General features: G+C 36.5%; 2 protein-coding genes across 2 annotated transcripts in view; both read right to left on the reverse strand.

The window, feature by feature from the left end:
• Nucleotides 1-14,783, reverse strand: part of fras1 (Fraser extracellular matrix complex subunit 1) — a 123,177-nt gene extending 108,394 nt beyond the window's left edge. The window contains exons 1-2 of the mRNA XM_084414332.1: nt 14,072-14,783; nt 13,131-13,162 (exon numbers count right to left, since the gene is read on the reverse strand). Coding sequence (XP_084270458.1) covers nt 13,131-13,162; nt 14,072-14,138 — 99 coding nt within the window. The 5' untranslated portion in view covers nt 14,139-14,783. The remainder of the gene's footprint in view (nt 1-13,130; nt 13,163-14,071) is intronic.
• Nucleotides 14,784-15,572: 789 nt separating this feature from the next.
• Nucleotides 15,573-20,710, reverse strand: mrpl1 (mitochondrial ribosomal protein L1). Its single transcript, XM_084414335.1, has 9 exons — nt 20,580-20,710; nt 19,922-20,030; nt 19,505-19,769; nt 16,910-16,993; nt 16,703-16,774; nt 16,392-16,503; nt 16,194-16,291; nt 15,963-16,044; nt 15,573-15,746 (listed from the first exon to the last, which is right to left on the reverse strand). Exons 1-9 carry the CDS (start codon nt 20,608-20,610, stop codon nt 15,649-15,651), a joined length of 951 nt encoding a protein of 316 aa, XP_084270461.1. The 5' UTR covers nt 20,611-20,710; the 3' UTR covers nt 15,573-15,648.
• Between the last annotated feature and the right edge of the window lie 298 nt (nt 20,711-21,008).

Consider the following 21,008-nt stretch of genomic DNA (forward strand, 5'->3'; position numbering starts at 1 on the left):
TATTTGGACATAAATGTGTGTTGGCAGTGTGTGTACACAACCACCCAACACTCTCAGAAAAAAAGGTACAAAAGCTGTCACTGTGGCGGTACCTTTTCAAAAGGTACACCTTTGTTCCTAAAGAGTGCATTTTAATCCCTCAAAGGTACATATTCGTACCAAACGTGTACATATTAGCACCTAAATGGTACATATTAGAACCCTTTTGAAGGGTACTGTCCCAGTGACAGCTTTTGTACCTTTTTTTCTGAGAGTGAATAGTGATAAAAATCCACTCACTCCTTTTTTATTAATCCCCATAAATCATCAGCAGTGTCTCCCAACGACCTGTTTTCAGAATGCGGCTTTAGTGACGTCACTAAAAGACACAGGCCCCGCCCACGAGTGTTGACAGACACTGCCGTTTTAACATAGACCCGCCCTGATCGAGTTCACAGCGAGTTGTACACATCTGCCATGGCTGCACTGACGAGAATGTCTCCCAAGCGTTGTAGGTGTTGTGTGGCTGGATGTATTAATCCACATAGCTCTCTCTCTATTTACTCCCGAAATCTGAGGCAGCCACTGAAGACGAGGTGGAATTATTTTGTTTTCAAAGAAAATGCTCCCTCAACTCTACCGAAATTCGTTTATGTACTTACGCACTTCTTATACTGTGTTTACTCAGCTCTTACGGTGATTTTCTGGAGTAAAATTGACGCTTCATCTTTTGTGTGATGTACAATAAACTTGATTAAACTCATATATTTTTGATCATCATTCGGACCTGGTCCGAAACAGCAGACTTGTAGGCTATTAATAGTGGATACTTACAAGCAGATGACAAATACGTTATAGCCGTAATTAAACTAAACTATACCTGTTCCATCTCCATACAGCACTCTGACTCTGTAGGCATTATTGTCCGACTCCGGGTCGAAATGAACACCGTTACTGAGAGTTTCTGATATTATCATCATTCCGTGAGATGAAATTGTCCTGAGACTGAGCGCGAGCTCATGAAGCTCCGCCCCCTGTGCCGTGCAGCAGCAGCTTATTTGCATTTAAAGGGCACACACTAAAACAGCGCGTTTTTCTGAGCACCAAAAAGTGACAATTTAAACATGCTGTAAAAAATGATCTGTTAGGTATTTTGAGCTAAAACTTCACATACACACTCTGGGGACATCAGAGACTTATTTTACATCTTGTGAAAAGGGGCATAATAGGTCCCCTTTAAGAAAATTGCGTATTTGTCAAATAATTTTTTCGGATCAGATTCAGAACTATGATAAAAAAAATGGATCAAGTAGATTGAGTCCATTTAAACCCCCAAAGTTTGCACAGTTGTTACCTCTTCGTGGGTTCGACATTTCATTTTGTTAGGCAGTTTTGATTTATATGTTTAATGTTTATGATCACATTAGCTTGTGCATAAATAATGCTTCTTTTGCTTGTTTCTGCTGCTTCTTCTTCACTTGTTTTTGGATCTGGAATTTCTACACTATTTCAGAAGATGAGTAATAGCGGCCCCTACAGTATAACAGTGAAAACAATGGCGGGGAAAGAGTTAAAGTCAACATGAAATCAAAATTGACCCTATTTACTTTGTTAGCGCATATTACTAGTCTTGTGGTGAACAATTAATCTGTGCAAGTTAATACACAGAAAAAAATGGTTTGCCGTGGTAATCTGATCAAAATCTGAAAAGTTACTTCTAGTCTGGAATGGCGTTCCTTTTCTGATGATGTCAGTTGGACGGCTTGGGTTGAAAATGCTTAACCACTCCCCTCAAACCGTCTGCTATGAGCGAGAGATGGAGAGGTGGAGCGCTAAAGTAAAACCCTGCCCTCTGTTCAATATTCCGTTTCACTTGGAAATACGTCACAACACTGGAGAAAAGTTTACAACTTCCGGTTCACGGGGACTTTAAAAGAAGTCAAGGCTGCATTTATTTGATACAAAATACAGTAAAAAAACTGTAATATTGTAAAATATTATATATAAAAATATTTTAAAATGTAGTTTCTTCCTGGGATAGCAAAGCTGAATTTCAACAGCCATTACTCCAGTCAAGCTTATTTATTTGAAATAAAAATCTACTGTGACTAGTGATGGAACGGATTCAAATTGAGATGGGCGTATTCAACTGCTTGTTTCTGATTCGCTGAAATCCAGTTACTATTTTTTGTAAACAAAAGGTAGCCTATCACATTAAAACTATGTTAGTTTGAATATAGCATGATGAGATTTGCAATTGAAATGAAGTTTAAAAAAATTGATAAAATTTTCACAGGTTATATTAGTTTAAGAATAATTTATTTGAACTAATTTAAGTTTTTTAGTTTTTTCAATGTAAATTCAAAAAAGGTACTGTACATCTTTGATTTAGGCTATTTGATTAGCCATCAAATAAACTGATAGCTATTGTTTAAAAATAAGTTTTAGGGTTATTGGTGATAGTTGTAAGATAGACCAGACATATAGGATAGGACACAGATTTGTATTATAACAATATGAGACTCCTTATTGCGTGTAATATTAATTGATAACAGATTATTAGGTGTGAGCTGTCACTTTAAGGCCGACTGCACGGACCGAAAAAACTGACAAACATCGGGATTCTTTCTGAACTGTTCACTTATGACATAAACGAGAGAATACTTGCCGAGACGGGCATTTTTGACAGGTATTTTGACATAATTGTGTTAATGTGTCCGTTCAAGGGCAAGGAAACGCGAAAGAGGAATCAATTGGGGTTCAACCTCTCTCTCTCTCTCTTTCTGGGTGCGCTGCGGCTGTGCGCACAAATAACGCACGAGTCCCGATTTTCGCCTCTTCTTCTGCGTTTAAAATTGTTTCAATGTGTACATTGGCAAGATAAAACACGTCCAAATTATAAACTTTCACTCCATTATGGTTAAATTTAGCAGTTAGCCTAATCCGCGAATCACATAAGTGCCGAACCGTGGGGCCTGATCCGTACAGATCACGGATCAACTGCGATCCGTTCCACCCCTGACTGTAACATTATAAATGTCTTTGTCACTTTTTATCAATTTACGCTTTCTTGATGTATCAATCAGAATGAACAATTTCTTTAGAAAAAAAGAAAAAAAAGAAAGAAAAAGAAAATTTACTGACCCCAAACTTATGCATGTATGACATGACTCACTAAGCTGCTCCACGAAAGTATTTGAAAGGAATGACACACCTGGATCACACCTGGATCAAGATTATCAAAGTGAACGTGTTGTCAAACTTACCCAGGAGAAAAGAGCACAGTAGTTATTCATGGCTCTGTCGACTCAAGCCTTGTTCTTCAGCACTCACTAGAGTGAAAGCTTGAATGCTTTCACTGCATTGATCATTTCAGCAACATTTTACTTCAAACACCTCTTCTGCACAGAGAAACCAAGTATATCAAAGTAAAACTTCTAACAAGGTTTTGAATCTTTGGTCCCCAACCATCATCCCTAAGATAAGATCTGAACTACTCTATGAAGCCCTAAAGCAGGTAAAGGAACGGAAATACAAATCTTCAAAAAATGAATTACATTTCCCATAAACGTTATCAGCTTCCCTTTACTGCATTGATCGTACAAAACTGTAATTTTCACCCATAGCCTGTAAAATGACAAAACAGTCAAAGCTAATGACAGATCAGCACTTCCCTCTGAAAATACCTTGAAGGATTTCCCTCCCCTTCCGTACCTCTCTTGTTTTCACAATCTTTCCGCTGCAAATTACAGTTTTCCCCATTAAGAGGCAAAGCAGACTCTATCCAGGTGTTTTGCACTGCTAACAATAACTGTCATGGCACCTGAACAGAGAGAGGCTAAGTGTAGTGTTCGTTTGATGTTAATATGGATGACAGGAGAGGAGAAGAGGAAAAGACAGGTGGTGAGGCAAAGACAGCCGTTGGATAACCACAGGGAACGCAAAGAAATTGAGCATTAGCTGTCTCACATGCGCTGTCTATCTGTAAATCATTCCGTAGTACAGAGACTGGCCATTATTAGCCAACCCTCGACCGGGGAGTAAAGACAGGCGACACAAAGAACAAGAGCATTCCTTTCAACGCAGGGACATCGTGAGAGAACTGTGCCAAAGAGAAAGAGAATATCAAAGGAAAGAGAATGAATCTTCCATTATAGTCAGTGGCAGTGGGTTGCCTGAACTAGACAACTCATCAGCCTTAAAGAAATCTTTTATGATTATGATTACATTACAGAGCTTGACGTTCACCTTGATGGAAAACAGTCAATTTGTCAAATGAGACATGTTAAAGATGCATGTTAATACTAAACTGTAAAAAAAAAAAAAAAAAAAACTCTGCATTTGAGAAAACTCAAACCGTGAGGCAACCAGCTTTACTTTTTTGAGTACACTCAACTCAACATCTGGAAAAATGTGTTCTATCAACTTAACAATTAAGGTTGGTATGTGCTTTCTTAAACCAATACTCTATAAACTCTTAAATGATTGTTTTAATTTGTGGATCCAAGTTCAATAAGCTTGTGTTTAAAGTTAAGCTGAGTATAAACATTACATAACAGTGATGTAGAACTTTCTTAGTTTGTTTAATTTGTGTGACAGTTTATTGAGAAAACTGAAAAGGTTAGAGTTACATCTGTACACCAAAATAGGTAGTAGATACTCATTGAAATGGAAGAAACTTCAAACACTAGAAAAGAACACTAATCACTCTAATGCTGACTTGAAACATAACTTTAACAACAAATTATAATCAAAAATCATTCTGAATGAGAAATATTTGTGTCATCATCACATGCACCAAAAATAGTGCAACATCGGTGGTCAAATTGAGCATGTTCAGCAGTCTGTTAGTTGGACTCTTACCACAAAAACTTGACATTGTATATTCATGCTGTTTAATATTTTAAAGTTACTCACTTAATGGCTTAAAATGTAGGCTACTTTATTATTTTTTTCATAATGTCAACTTTTTCTACAATTGATGCAGATAACCAATCCAATTATTCATTTTTTGGTAGGAACTAGCAAATAAGCAATATATTGGCAGATATTAGATATTAATCTACATGAGATGTTGATCATAAACAACTTTGGTAGCACTTTAGTTTAGGGTCCAATCCTCACTATAAACTAGTTGCTTATTAGCTTGCATATTACTAGGATATTGGCTGTTTATTCTAGTAATTAGCAGTTTATTGAGGCAAAAGTCGTAGTTAATAATTAGTTAATGGTGAGAATTGGACCCTAATCTAAAGTGTGACCACTACCTTTTCTTTACTATTCAACAATCATTTGGCCACTGAAATAATACAAATAAAATAATTGGTCTTATGATCAACTTTCTTTTAAAAAACAAATATGAGAAGAAATTCCTGTGTGCCATGGATTAAAAATAATAATAATAATTTTCATTTAATAATTATTTTTATTCAGAGAATTTACTAAATTTGGATAGCCGGAAATAATCTCATATTTAACAACCAATATCAATGTGACTGCTGATATACTGTAGCCTAATTCCAGGTATTGGCGCAATTTGTCCTGGCTGGCCACTTGTGATTAGCCTGACTATGTCAGACTTCTTACTTCCGCTCAATTTCATTTCGCTTCTGTACTCAGTCTGAGACAGCGTAATAGCTTTCCGTTTTCCTCCGGCCTGAAAACAGCCGGCCAATCAACGAACAGAGGGCGGGCTGAGAGCCGCGACGTAGACGCTGATTGTACCGTGGATGCGTAGATTTACTTCACATAATCTGCAAAAGTCGTTCACAGCCATGTTCACTCCGGTATTTCGCTCGATGGTTTTGTTTTCGCGTCATACATGTGTTTACAGTGGAAGTTAGATGCGGCTGAGCATGTGCATAACACACGCCATAACCAAACGTTATGTGATTGGCTTACGGGAACCAATGATTTTAAACTTCAGACAAGCGCCTCCCCGCGAGAAAGAAAACACTTTTCAATTATGCCATGCCAGACTCTGTCTACGAAGCAAAACGAAGTAGCAGAGTTTGGTATTACCAGGCTAACTTGTGATCTGATCACCTGATACATAAATACCAGGTGTAAACAATTCCAACTTGTCTAACTTTATTTATCCCATTAGAAATGTGAAAATGTGGAGGGGAAAACAGTTCCAGTGGGTTTGGCTGCTGAACTAACCTTGCAGGTGATGAGCTTTGAACTGATGAGATTAATTATGCCTGTGGATCCCATGTGTGTGGAGGGCGGTGAACAATCAGAGGGGTTTGTTTACTTTGCCTGACTGCTACAAATGTAAGCACACTTTGCTGACTCGGTTCCGCATAAGAAAGAGGGTGGAGGCCATCTGCTATTTGCAGCAGACAAGATAAAGAATGCCTGTGTCTAAAAGGAAGGCAAAAAGCACGACCCCGAGCACATGTAATTACCTTCTATTAATATACCCACGGGTTTGTTTGTAGGCATCTAGACACGACTGAGAAGCAGGGGCTTCAGGGATTAATGAGCAAACCGCTGCTAAAAAGACCCTCTGACTTCAACCCGAGCGAGGCACAACTAGTTCAACTGAGGACAAGCTTTGATCTTAGTTCTTTCCCCCCCCCCCAAGACAGATTGTGTAGCTGAGCATTTAATATCCTAAACTTTGAAAAGTTTAATGGTAAAAGAAAACTGGCGGAATCTTCATATAAAATGTGGATATTAAATACTTCCATACAATTAACTAGTAAGTGAGCCAAAGGCAGTTTACAAATCCACAACAAAGAGAATGATACTGGTTAATTCCCTAATGAGTTCAACTCGTTTTTCTGCTACAGTCAGTCACACATTACACACTTCCTGTCGAGGTTTGACCCTCACACTATAGTGTTGCTTACAAAAAGGTCCATGGTGTAAAGGTCAATAACCTTAGCCATCACTTAACCCGCCTACTCCATTGTGTTGATATGAACCCCCCACGTCTCTTTAATTCTCATCCGACTCTTAAAAAAAACACCCTGGGAGTCTTTTTGATGGGGGAGGAGGTCTAACGGTTCCTTATGAGATAAAATGTGGAAATTAAAATGTATAAATATAGATTTAAAAACAAAGTGAAATATACTCTATACCGTTCAAAGGTTTGGAGTACGTTTTTTTTTTTTTTTTATCCTGCAATATCATGGTTTCAACAAAAATATTGCAGCATGTTATAGATGTAATATGTAATAATGTTTCTTGAGCTCCTAATCAGCATATTATAATGATTTCTGAAGGATTGTGTGAGCAATGGCTGCTAAAAAATGCAGCTTTTCCATTACAGGAATATTTTAAAAGGGAAAACAGCTACTTTAAATTGTAAAAATCTTTCATAATATTACTGTTTTACTGTAAATAAAACAAAGAAACAAGTAAATTCCTGGATGAGCATAAGAACTTGTGAATGGTAGTATAAATTAATAATTGCGAATGCAAGACAACTCAGATTCTTCTAAACAATTTTATAAAAAGCTTCTCACAAAATGACCAAAACGCCCACACTCCATTATATAACAGAAAAGACAAACTAACAAGTAAACATTGACAATGAATGAACCTTTTTAAAATGCTTCAGATACTTAAGACAATGTCACAAGTGCAGTATGGTGCAATCAATCTAAAAGCTCAAAAGAATTGAACACATTTCTCATCTCTCAAGTATCAGCTGCACTTCATAAAAGCCAATAAACCACCTTATCAGACCAGCAAAGAAATATATTATTACAGTATACATACACACACACACAATGCAACTCATAATACATATACAATTATGCATCCGCTCAATGTTTTTACCACAACAAGCTTTAAAGACAATGTGAATGACACTAAACGGTGTAAATGATTGACTCTGAAATGTTTTATCTTTTGATTGCAGTGCATATGTTATCCGTACTTATATTTAAAGACCAATCCCGCTATTAAAGGAGTTAAAGTTGAATTATGGAGCATTGAAAGAGTCTGTAGTGTGTTTGCTTTCTAATTCCCCACCATTTAAAATGGGACCTGGTGATAAGGGGCCATTCATGAGGTGGATTAATATTTCCACAACAGACACCAGAGTTTCCACTCAACACTCTGAAAAGAAGCTTTGTAATAAAATTCCAAGACACAATCAAGATGAGAATCTCGCACCTTAATTTTTATCACAAATCACGGATAAATTACTCTCATAAATGCCAGCCTGGATTGAAATGATGCTGATTACAAGCTATTCATTTTGTTGCGTGAACCTGCCAGGGGCTTGCCTCAAGTTAAGTTCATTATCAAACGCTGCTAAAGAACGTGGAATTGGAAGATAGTTTCGTTGGCTGAGGCTTGATGTTAGATCCCCTCTTATCAGTTGGGACTTTTGCCAAGACCTGTAGATTTGATGTGTGAAGATCTCTTTGTACCAGCATAACAAGTGCAAACTCGGTCCCGACGTCTTGTGCGGCAGGCCACACGTTGGAAGCTTTGTTTTGCCACTGAACAGGAGAACATGAGCAAAAACCAAAATTAGGCACTTGAGGGTGGAGAAGGCTGGAGCCTGTCTGGCTGTCTTTCCCCAGGCTACCATCTTTCCGCACCTCAGTCGTTTCACCTCCGCTTGTCTCCATGGAATTCACAGAGGGAGTCATGTTTAAAAACACAACAGAAACAATAGCAAGATGAAGTCACAGATGTGCAGACAACCACACGGAGATGCTGAATAACCTCTGACGTGAGATTTTCCAAAAAGTTTCTCATCAAGACTTTGTGAGTCTTTCACCCACAAATTGACCTTTGAAATTTGCCCCGTCAGTTCATCTTGCACTACAGTATATTCCTCCATTTCTGAAACCTCCAGCTTTTGGTGGATCAGCATGGGATGAAATTGTAGTGCATGAAGTGTTGAATCCAAATGTCAAATTGAATCAAGTCTGAACATGTATTATTCTTACTGCCAGAGACTGCACTTAAGGGAGAGCGATGGGTAGCCGAACTCAAGAGTTATCTTCTGGAGTTCATTGCAAGAACTTTCTCATGACATCTCACAGTATGCTGAACTCCCAGCTAGAGTAAAATTTTAATCTGAGAAAAACCAAAACTCAAACCACAGAAGCCATAGGTAAAAATTTGCTAATTTGACAAAAACATCCATCCATCCATCCATATCTATATCCATCTACATTCAAACTTCAAGGCATCTAAACAATTTTCAAAACTTTCAAGCCTCTGTCAAGCCAACATTCTCTGTCAAGCTTCTTTTTTTTTTTAAACCTAAAAACCTTTGTACTGAATTTCAATTCACTTACATTCTTCTTCCTTACATTCCAATCTGAATTGCAATTCTATATCCTATTTGCTACCTCAATTGAAATTCCACTTAAATTCAGAATTTAAAAAGCAATCTCAGTTCAATTCTGAATAGAACTCACCCTTCAACCTTCATCTCTCCAATCTGATAAATAATTCACTCAAAAATAAAAGGTTTGTCATCATACACTCACCATCAATCTGTTACAAACACATATGAATGTCTTTCCTCTGTGGAACATGAAAGAAGTTTTTTTTTTTATATACAATGGAAGTCAATGGTCACCAAAACTGTTTGGTTACCAACACTCTTCAAAATATCTTCATTTGTGTTGCGCAGAGGAAGGAAAGTCATGCAAGTTTGCAATAACGTCTGTTTGGCCGTCGTGGCCACAAGTAAGGTAAAATGTGCCTCCGTTTAACTTTTTAGGTGGCGAAAAGGAGAAAATGTTCTTGACCACATTTCTAACATAAACATTAGACAAAAGTTAGTTGTTCCTGTGAGGTCATGTTTAAGAATGCACACTATACCAATCTGTCCACAGCAATAGACAAGATGCAAACACGCTTCAACTTAGAGCTGTAAGATAATCACTTGGAATGAACTGAGGAACAAAAGGCGATGACCTTCAGACAAACACCTCAGAAAAGGCACCATCAAGCAAGAACTAGCTGTTTGCAGAGGTTTTAGACAGTTCAGGCAGTCTGGCGTGCTTCTCTACTAGTCAAGCAGGGTGTTTGCTTTAAGCAAGTATCTATGTGCATGCTTGAAGAACAAAAACCGTGCTCTAAGATATTCCTGGATCCAGGAATTTAAAGACTGCTAAGCCACTTTTTAAAAACTCCCTCTGTGCTCTGTACCCAAATGGTTTGTCATATTGCTGTTTAGCTTGATAAGTGGCACAAAATTGTATGTGTTCAATGGGCCAGAAAGGGGATTAAAGCCAGTTTGTTACCTAAAGGCCTGCTGGATTACCCACAAAAGCCATGTGAAGTTATCCACAACAGGAAACCCGTGGAACTAACTGACTTATTAATGTAGCATGAATAAAATCAGGCCCTGCCTACTACAAATGATATACCGCCCTATTTGTGTGACTAAATAAAATCAAACAGTGAATAAAAAGGTTTGTGACTGCTTCCAACAGAGATCATCAATTCTATGAAGTAGATACTTGTTTCACAATCCCATGTAAAAGTCTGCAGGATAAGGGCTCAACTTCAGATTTAGTTGCATTGAGACATAATGAAACAGGTCAAGTAAGTGACCTGTATCGTTATTCTATGTGAAAATCAGAAAAACACAATAATGAGGCTTAAAATGAAGAGAACCTCCATGAGCCTTGAGGTCATGAAGCCTAGGGCTTTATCCTCTGAAAAATATGGCTACCACACTAAAAAACATCATGGGTGGCATGGGTGAATGGGACACTCTCTATTTAATAACCCAGCACAATCGTATTTACATTGCATGTGATCTATTTGTAGGTAAAATTGCAAAATAAAACCCCTAAACAAGATATAAGGGGAAATGGTTATAGTAGTTATAAGTAGTTCATTTCCAAATTCCTCAACCCCAAATAATCTTCAAATATTTTACTCCAATTAATTCCTATTTGATTTCCAAGCAAATTATAGATATGTTTTAATTAACTAAATACTTTATTTTGAACCAATCAAACAGCCAAAATCTGTCATTTTAGGGGTCTGTGTTTAGACAGTTGAATTCTTGAGTTGCCCTACATTTCGATTGCTTGGAGGCGGACTACTTGCAACGCAAGGAATTTGTGCTCCAGGGCACGAGTGATATGTTTAGATGTGGTGATGTACCTTATTTCAGAATGTGCTGCTGAATAGAAAGGGTGAGAGCTATTGCAATGGATCTCATTAATCTTTATACTGTATTCATTGCAAGGACTCTTCACAGCAAAACTGCTGTTTTCTGCCATTGTTTGCTAAAACGAAATTAACACTCCTGAGAAGTCTGCCTCTGTCATTTCACCCACTGTTTTATTGAACACTCTCCGCTTTTGAAGGCTGAAGTAGCAGAGTTAAAAATAATGATAGAAAAACTTTAGACCAACTGCCAAATAACTCTCAACAGGCTCTTCAGATTACATATACATGCTCACCTTCATGGCACTGATACACACAACAACTGGTTCTGACACGATAAAAAAATGAGAAAAAAATGAATATACACTACCATTCAAAAGTTTGGAGTCGGCAATTTTTTTTTTTTTTTTTTTTTAAGAATTATCTTATGCACTATTTATTTGATCAAAAATACAGTAAAAACACAAATAATGTGAAATATTATTATCCTTTAAAATAATTTTCTATTTTAATACATTTTAAAATGTAATTTACTCCTGTGATGGCAAAGCTGTATTTTCAGCATCATTACTCCAGTCTTCAGTGTCACATGATCCTTCAGAAATCATTCTAATATGATTATTTGGTGCTCAGAAAACATTGATTATTATTATTATCAATGTTGAAAACAGTTGTGTTGCTTACTTGTGGAAGCCATAATACCTTTTTTAGCGTTCTTTTATGAATAAGAGAGTTCAAAGGAACAGCATTTATTTGAAATATAGATTTCTTTTTATAAATGTCTTAACATTGACTTTTGATCCATTGAAAGCAACCTTGCAGAATAAAAGTATTCGCCTTCAAACAAAACTTTTACTGACCCCAAACCTTTAAAAGGTAGTGTGCACCTTTACTTTCCATCGCTATCATCAAACAAAGGGTTAAAAAGCTGACACAAAACACATAATTAGCTGAACTGAAGAAACAAGTATACAGAAATAAATATCTTAATATTATTTCTAATACAACAAGAAACTAAATAAACCAAAAAGACCAGTTAGCTATACGTTTTGACAGGGTTTAACCATTCACTTAACTGGTGATCTGATTTGCTAATGACTTCTGAAAAGAGTTTGGAGCCATAATTGCAACTTAAATCTTTTTTGTCTTATATCAGGACACTTGGGCTCCTTGTCCAGGTGTTTTGCCTGACTTTTCTTTTGAACTTCAAAGAGCCTCTTCCTGACTCCCTCCAGCATGTCTCCACCTGCCCACGACTGTCTTTCCAACCCGCTCCCCATTTTCCCCACAAAGCCTCTTGAAGCAGAGTTTTAGGGAATAATGCGCATACCATTCACTTCCATTCTCAGTTCTCAGGGCAGTGAAGGAAGGAATCCTGCTGCTGTGATTACACTGCTTTTAATTACTGTCATTACACAATAGCAGAGACCAAGATGTGTCATTATTTCCCATTAAACCATGAAGAAAACCTGTTGTGCACCACAGTTCCACGTATGAAGCTTGTATTTTCTCTTGTAATGACAAGAAAGTGTCTTTGCACTCAAAATGTTACTATTCCTGCAAGTAATCATGGATGAAGTATAAAATTACACACACGTTAACATACAAACCATTAGTTCTGCAAAAGGGCAATCTCATCATTCACAACTGCAAAATGAATGGGAATCTGAGAGGTGTCTTACAATTTGCACTAAGCTGTAAAAGAGAGACCTGAATATAAGGTTTCTTTCCATTTCTCAAGGTGCACAATCTAGACCATCTCCTTCTCAGCACCATTCACAAAGTCAGCACGTTTATTATTTATAAGGCATTTCTCTTTAGATATATCTGTAGGGACTGTGAGACCTATTCTTACAGATACTTTACCAGGCGACTCATTTCAGTGTCAGTGCTGTGATAATGGGCAACTAAATAATTAAAGACACCATGTCTGACTTGCATAAATGGACCAGGATTATTGCTTAAACCCCCAGATCTCAACACAAGTACATTAATGCTCAGAATAAAAGGGAGCGAAAACAAGAGGAGGAATGGATACGTACCGCAAACAATGCGCCTTGATGGACACATGCTCCTGCGGATGGAGAAAATGAGGTGAACAAGGGTGGAAGAGGATCAATACATCAGCTTTCACTAGCAGGCCAAATAACAAGTTCATTATTACTTGCGGACAAATGTCACAGTCATGGCAATCATGTGTGTCTTGGACATTCATAAATGCCTGTATCACCCAATTTGAGAGAACACAAAGATTGTCACACAGAGTGAGTCTTACTCTCAAAAGCAGTAAAGAGAAAAGGATGTCAGTCAACAGGTTTTAATCATTCTTGATCCGTTTTAAAAATTTGACATTCATTTGCCATGTTAACAGATACAGCTGGGAACTAAAAGATACTTAGCCTAATGCATAACAATGTAGCTAAACTATATTCATTCATAGGCATCATGCAAGGGAATAAATGTAGCCTATTTAAGATAGAAACTGCATTAAATTGCATGCAGATAATCGTGAAAACATGGTCCAGAAACTTTTTTTTTTTTTTTTGATTTAAGTAAACTATGTTAGGATGTCTATGTTAAGTTTTACTTCTCAAAGAAAGCCTACTTCCGTCAGGATACACTTTCATCTTGAAAACCAATCGCAATAATATTGACTGTCAATCAACTTCTCAATAACTAGTGTGTTATAGTGAATTCACGCAAATGCATCACAAGTTGATGTAAGATTCAGATAGAGAGATCCGTACAGGATGCGTTCATAAACAGCATCACTAAGACATAGTCATTCAGTTATTTAATAGTAGGCTATGACTGTATTGCGCATTGCTATTTTATTGCATTTCCATGCGCACCAACAGGAGAACTGATTTATACACATTTGGAAATCTATTTTATTCAACTACCGCGCTTATTTGCAGCTTTTACCTATAGCAGGCAACACATTTTCAACTGAATTCAGTAAAATCACGGTAATAACACCAACCTTCTGCTCCGGGGGAGATGGTGATAAATCCAATTAAAACGGTTAGAAGGATCCAAATAGGACCCATATTCACTTTAGAAACTGTTTTAATCCAAAATGCTCAAAAATACAATCGCTTTAAGTTGAATGTGAATTAGAACGCATCATCGTTTCTTTCCCGAGGACTCGAATCATTCAGCAGCGCCTGAGCTTGAAGTCTTGCAGTGAGTCGGTCTCGTTACTGGGAAGCATCCAGTCCAGTGCGCTCTCCAGCGAAACTTCCTCACAGAAAGCAGTTCCGACACGAATACCCTGCCTCTTAAAAGTACGGTGCCATAGCAAAGACAACTTGAACGCGAGTAATTACAGAGGAACACGCATTTAACGACCACTGAGCGTTCGAGCTGCTCTTTAAAGTGAGTTATTGGAGACACGACCAGCTGCGTTCACGAGTTGAGAAACCCCCTTCTCCGTCACCTCTACCACTGTGGGAACAAAACCTGTGGCCATCAAAGCTTTGACGTGGATTGGGTTTTGTGGTGGTCTTCTGTTAATGCGTTTTTTTTTTTTTTTTTTGCCAATTAATTTATGTGTAAACATGCATTCCAAACTTAGAATAATGGAAATTAAATTTCGTTCATCATAATTAAATGTTTAAAAACATTTGAATACTTAAAATAGTAGTGCACTTTAGGGTCAGAGATTCCTGAGAGTCACGTGCAGCAGCGCAATCTGATCCTTGGTTGTGCTCATTCACGGGCAAAAACAGAAAAGGACATTTGTAGAATTGAAGAAATTCAAACCATGCTATATTTTTTTTTAATATCATCTTAAAATCTATTAGCATATCCAACAGTAAGATTAGCTATAAAAAAATAAAAAAAGTAATATTTTTAAGAAGCCAGCTCTTTATTTGTGACAACATATTTATGGTTTAATGCTGTCTGCAACAAAACCTGTCTTTGTCTTATCTTAGCCATTAACAAGAATATTTTGAAAATGCCAAAAATGAAGACAAAAAACTTAAATATGAGCTTAATTAGTTTAGAAAACGTGTGTGAGCGACTACTGCCACCTGCTGTTGTAGATAGGGGATGTAAGGCCCAGGGGGAAAAAGAAACAACAAAGGTTTTTTTCTTTTTTTTAGGTCCCAAAGTGTACCAAAAGGTTTAAAGATAGTATTAAAATTATGTGAATATAAAAAGTGACTTCTTCCCCCCCCCCCCAGAGGGAGGACTATAGTGGAGTTGAGGACAAATTTGTCACATATACAAATAGTTGTGAAATTGCAAGACTGATAATAATTTTCCAGTAAAAACTTCAAATTAACCCCCACATCAAAATGTGAACAATTTTCTGTTAAATACGCTAACTTGAGGCATTCCATATAATCACAAATTAATCTCCACTATGATAGGAAAGTCAATGTGGCCCGAAATCCTTCACAACAGGGCATCCTTATTGACCATTCTGTCGTATCTCTACCTAAAATATGCCTCTGCTGTAAAAACTGGCTGCAGAATAATCACACAGTTATCACATTTACCATTTTATTGCAGTCTAATTTTTTGTACAATGCAAATAAATACATATAAAGCTCATGCCTTTTTCTCTTCTTGTGGCAACCATTCATCGATTTTGATGTGCAAACCTTCACTCGACCTACTGCAGATAATTGCTCGGTCAATTAATGGACCTGGAAGAAAATACATTTTATTCAAGTCAAAGAATATGAGAAGAAGTTCCACCAATGTCAAATCTATTGTAGAGAGCATGGACATGGTAAAAAACATGCAGTCAGCATAATTCTGTAGTTTTTAAATGTTCAAAGGAATTCAGCCTTGGCATTTGCTCACAGTTTGTGAGATGGTTGGAATAAATTAAACGTATACTTAATGCATAAATTACTTACCAAATTCTGCTGGTTTATGGCTTGCCACATCTTTTACAACGGCATGAATGTTTTCCAAAATACACTCCTTAGGCATATCCAGCTGTTTAACAAACCAAACGGAGTTAACAAATGTAAAAAAAAAAAACTAACTCATAGATATGAAAATAAGCAGATATCACCCTGCTCACGCTTACTTTATTATATATAGATAGAAATGTCTGTCACCCAAAGCAGTTCAATGTGACTTACTGTTGCAGCTTGTGTGTTAACATAGATGTCCTCCACCATATATTCATGACCAGTCTTGAACAACGCAAGCATTCTGGGTATATTTATTCCAACAGATCCTGATGCAAGAAACACAACACAATAATCCAATTTAACCACTATTTAGTTGTACATTAATAGACCATGCCTGTTACATGACACATGGGGAAACTCACGGACCTCTCTTGCTCTTGGGAAACTTCTTCCTCAGCTTGTTCTTCAAAGGAAGCAGCTTTTGTAGAATGTCTGGCTCGGCCAAGTAGAAATCTGCTGTGATCTCATCAGCTAAAATCTGTAATTACCATTGATTAAAAGGCACACAAAGTAAATGAGCAATTGCAAAAAAAATCAACAATGCTCTTTTCAATAAATGATTACTATGGTATGTTATAGCCAAAACGTAGGTTGAATTCAGGGTAACTGGGAGCTTTTTTGTTTGAAAACTTACAAAAATAAGACCTTCTCAGCCAACAAGTTCTCACGAGCTTTACCTTGTCAATCAGTTCTGCTCCACCTGCAACTGTTGCTCCATTCTCCATCGCTATTCTGGCTTGATCTGGATTCTGTAAAGCCATAACTCTAGAATTAATGTATGTAAACTGAACAGTCTCCTGAACTGAAGCTGTAAATTCTTATCTAATCGATTCAGTCAATGACACTTATAATGTTCAACGTAAACCACAGAGTGACGCTCCCACCTCAGTGAAAACCACTATTCTGTTGTTGTCCGACTTGAAGGGATGTGGTAAGTGAATTGTGCTAACAAACGGATCCACTTTTTTCTGAAACAAAACAAATGGAACTCCATTAAGGTTTAATGTTCCGTTTAAATATAATTGTTTGTTGCAGTTATAGTGCTGAAATGTTTCTGCAACCATGCTGAGAAGTATTTTTCATCCAGTTAACTCAAAATAACATTGTTTCTAGCTCATTGAACCTATTTAATTAAAAGTGAACCAGCACAAGAAAAGACAGACTTTTATATTAGTCACATATTACGTATTTTAGCAGCAATCAAACTTTTTTTATACAAAATACAAGGTCAAGAACCTTCAGGAATCATCGTAATATGGTGCAGAAAAGCAGAACTTAATACATTTAAGCTTTCTTGAAGCAAGAACAGCTCCATAACAGCTTTAACTTGTCTCTGACAACTTCAACTAAAGCACGGGAAAGCTCTTTCCTGGACACATTTCCAGCAAACTAACAAAACTTTTTGCAGAATTAATTCAGGGTTAGTTACTCTAGTTTTGCAGATTAATTACTGGTGGTTCGAGTTATTAAATGAATACACTACAGTTAAAAAGTTTAGGCCCAGAAATTACTTTTATTCAGCAAGTATGCATTACATAGTCAAAAGTGACAGGGAAGACTTTAACATTACTACTAAAGAAAATTCAATTTGAACTTGCTAGTAGCACATAAAGAAACATTGATAAGAAATTTTTCTTGAGCAACAAATCAGCATATTATAATGATTTCTGAAGGATCATGTGACGCTGAAGACTGGAGTAATGATGCCGAAAATTCAGCTTTACTGAATTATTAGTGAATTACTGAATAGTTATTTTAAATTGCAATAACATTTCACAATATTACTATTTTTACTGTACTTTTGATTAAATAAATGCAACTTTGGCAAACTTAAGACTTCTTTCAAAACATTAAAACATTTTACTGACCTCAAACTTTTCAACAGTAGTGTAATAGTTTTTGCAACCACTCAAATTCATTAATTAACAATCATTTTATAAGTTCAACTAAAAATTGGAAATGATTAGACATACAAACTAGAAATACAAATTTGAATATTTCAAAACACTACTTTTTTATTTAACATTTGCAGCCTTGGTAATAAGCATAAGCTAATTTCAAAATAATAAAAAAAATAATAATAAAAAAAAAATATATATATATATATATATATATATATATATATATATATATATATACATATATACATATCTTACAGACACCAAACTTTTGAACAGTAGTTCAAAATGTTTCTCTTAAAAGTGCTGTATGTAACTTTTTCACTCTACTAAAGCATAAAAAATACCATAATATGTTTCCATATATTGAGGAAACATGCAAAGTTCATATAAGCTGTGTCCGAAACCGCTCCCTATCCACTATATAGTGCACTATATCAGGTGTCGGGCATTTTGTAGTGGTGTCCGAATTCTGAGTGAACGACATTATTCCCTACATCACTACTTTTACCCACAATCCTCTCTGAATTCGATGTACACTTGCTGAAGCACTATTTCCCACAATCCAATGCGGAGAGGACTGAGCGCGCAAGTTTAAACCAGAGATTACTTCACAACTTTCTTATTTATGCTTTAACATTTATTTCATGCTAGTTTTAGGTTTTTGATTTTTTAAACCTTTTTTTACTAGAATAAAACACATTAAAATGTAGAGACAATATTATATAGATGAATTTTAAATTTAAATGAAATGATATTAATAAGGTAAATTATATTATTAAAATATATTATTTAGGCATTGTTGTTAACTCGTTAAACTGAACGGAAGAGATGATAATTTGGTGGATGATTTAAAAATATTCGTTAATCATCTGTGCGTATTCATTCGAATGTAATCATAACGGTTGCCTGAGGGCGCTCAACGACCACGTCATCTGTGAGCGTGAGAGTTTCGAACAATTTCAATTGATGAAACTACAAAGCTGGCACGGAGGTATATTTAATTACAAAATAAAGTCATTAACGATTGTTATTGTTGTTAATATTATTTTATAAAGTAACAAAGGAGTTAAAAGGAGCTGTCACTACGTGTGACGAAGCCGTTTCTGCGACAGCTCCAGCTCTCCGACGCACACACTGTGGGTGTATACGTCTGCGTCCGAATTCACTCACTTCATTTCGTTCGCTCCTTGCAGATATAGTGCACTCAAATGACATACACTATATAGGGATTAGTGAATGAGTGAACGGTTTCAGACACAGCTACACTCGTTTCTCAGAAAAACACTTCTACAGCCAGTTATTTTACTTTGAAATGTGCGTTTCCAGGCTGGAATGTTTGTTTTTGTTTTGGTCAATGATACTGCGGGTTGCCAATTTTCATTGTGGAACCTGTGTGAACGCTGTCCAGTCTGAGGAGCAGGTGGTGGGAGAAACGACAATCTCAGATATTTTGGATTGGACTGCAGTACCCATTCCGACCACTAATTGTCATTATTTCAGACTGCACCTTTAATTTATTATTTTAAGCAAATAACTTAAATCAAACTTAGCTTAATAAAACAACCACGCAAGATGTACCTTTTTCTCCAGCTTCATGTCCAGACGTAGATTAATGTACACAGGCTGGTTTTCAGGACTGAAGTCCAGTTTCTGAAAGTTCTTCAGCATTTCAATGGCCACTGGTGTCTCATAGACAGGTTTTGGATAGTACCTCACCATGTACACATCATCTACTGGAGCCCAGTATGTGAGTCCATATGGTTTATGCCTGTCTTTGTCATCAACCTTTTTTTTCTCTTTCACCACCTTTTCTTGAACCTTCTCCTCTTTCTTCTCTTTCTGTCTACAAAAAGAGTTGATGAAGAACATGACTCCTCTTTGCATATGTTTTTGCATGGTTTCTTAGTTTTTCAGCATGTCAAATACAACATTTCTGAATTTTATTAGACAACCTTTTTACCAAGGTAAAGACGAAATCGTGTAAACTGAACTTACTTGGCAGCAGCGTAGGATCTTACATGCTGCTGTCTGTTTGCAGTCAGTGAGCCGCAGGAGACAGAAGGAGCTCTGCATGTGAAGAACAAACTCTGACACCTGGGTAATACTGTGATTGAAACAAGACACATGAGCATAATAGAATTAAAATGACTCAGTCAACTGATTTATATTAATGATTACATTACAACTAACTACTTAATAATAAAGAGACTGAAGGGAGTGGATCTAAAGATTGACCACTAGGCAGCTTTCTTGCTAAATGTACCATGCTAGCCAAAGTTTCCATCAAGATACCATAGTTACTACAGTAGTTGTCACTGTGAGATACTGTGTGAGTAGCCATTAACGCCATCAATTATTGGTTACCATGGCCATTTTTTGTAACAATTTAAAAACATGTGGCTCCTTTCTGTTTACTCAATCCAAAATAATGCATCTAATATTAAAATAATATAATTTATCCTTTTGACAGACGCTGCATAAATTCACATAAGCATAACTATAAGAGATCGTGGTGAAAACTTAGCTTATGTAGATGTTGTGCGATCAGAACATTATCTATATTCTGCACATAGCAGCTTGCATGTTATTAATCTGAAAAAACATTGGAATAAACAGAATATAAGTAAAATAATATGTAACGCTTAAAACTGACCTCTTAAAAGACTCCTCGAGGGGGCAGCCATGTTGACAGAATTGTGTGTTACACTTAAATTTTCCGTCTAAATCATCAACCACCGTTTAAGCGTTCCCACTCATAAATATCGTTATGATTGTTATGCGCATCTGGCTTTGGTAAAATATTGTACATAATTTGAAATTAATTTCTATACATGCGCTATATTTGTAGATACGACAACAAACAGCTAATATGCTCGTTACATGCCTTATTGTCCACCATCAATAGCATGTTATTTGCCCCATTTATACAAAGAATCCAACATGAAATACACAAAAGTTGCACTGTAAAGGTAAAAATGTAACAGCAAGTTCTTCTTCTTGTAGGTTTATTATAAACTTTTCCCTGTATGAATACGTATACTCTATGTTTTTAAAGGCATACTATAATAAAATAAAGCTGTAT

This window comes from Rutilus rutilus, assembly GCF_951802725.1.
Source record: "Rutilus rutilus genome assembly, chromosome: 7".
Taxonomy (NCBI): domain Eukaryota; kingdom Metazoa; phylum Chordata; class Actinopteri; order Cypriniformes; family Leuciscidae; genus Rutilus; species Rutilus rutilus.

Excerpts from the sequence above, each read along its gene's own strand:
- mrpl1 (XM_084414335.1), bottom strand. The coding sequence starts at position 20,610 with ATGGCTGCCCCCTCGAGGAGTCTTTTAAGAG. Across the intron at positions 16,994-19,504 it reads ACATGAAGCTGGAGAAAAAG|AAAAAAGTGGATCCGTTTGT; the intron begins GTACATCTTGCG and ends GTTTTGTTTCAG. Across the intron at positions 16,045-16,193 it reads TTAACACACAAGCTGCAACA|CTGGATATGCCTAAGGAGTG; the intron begins GTAAGTCACATT and ends TTTGTTAAACAG.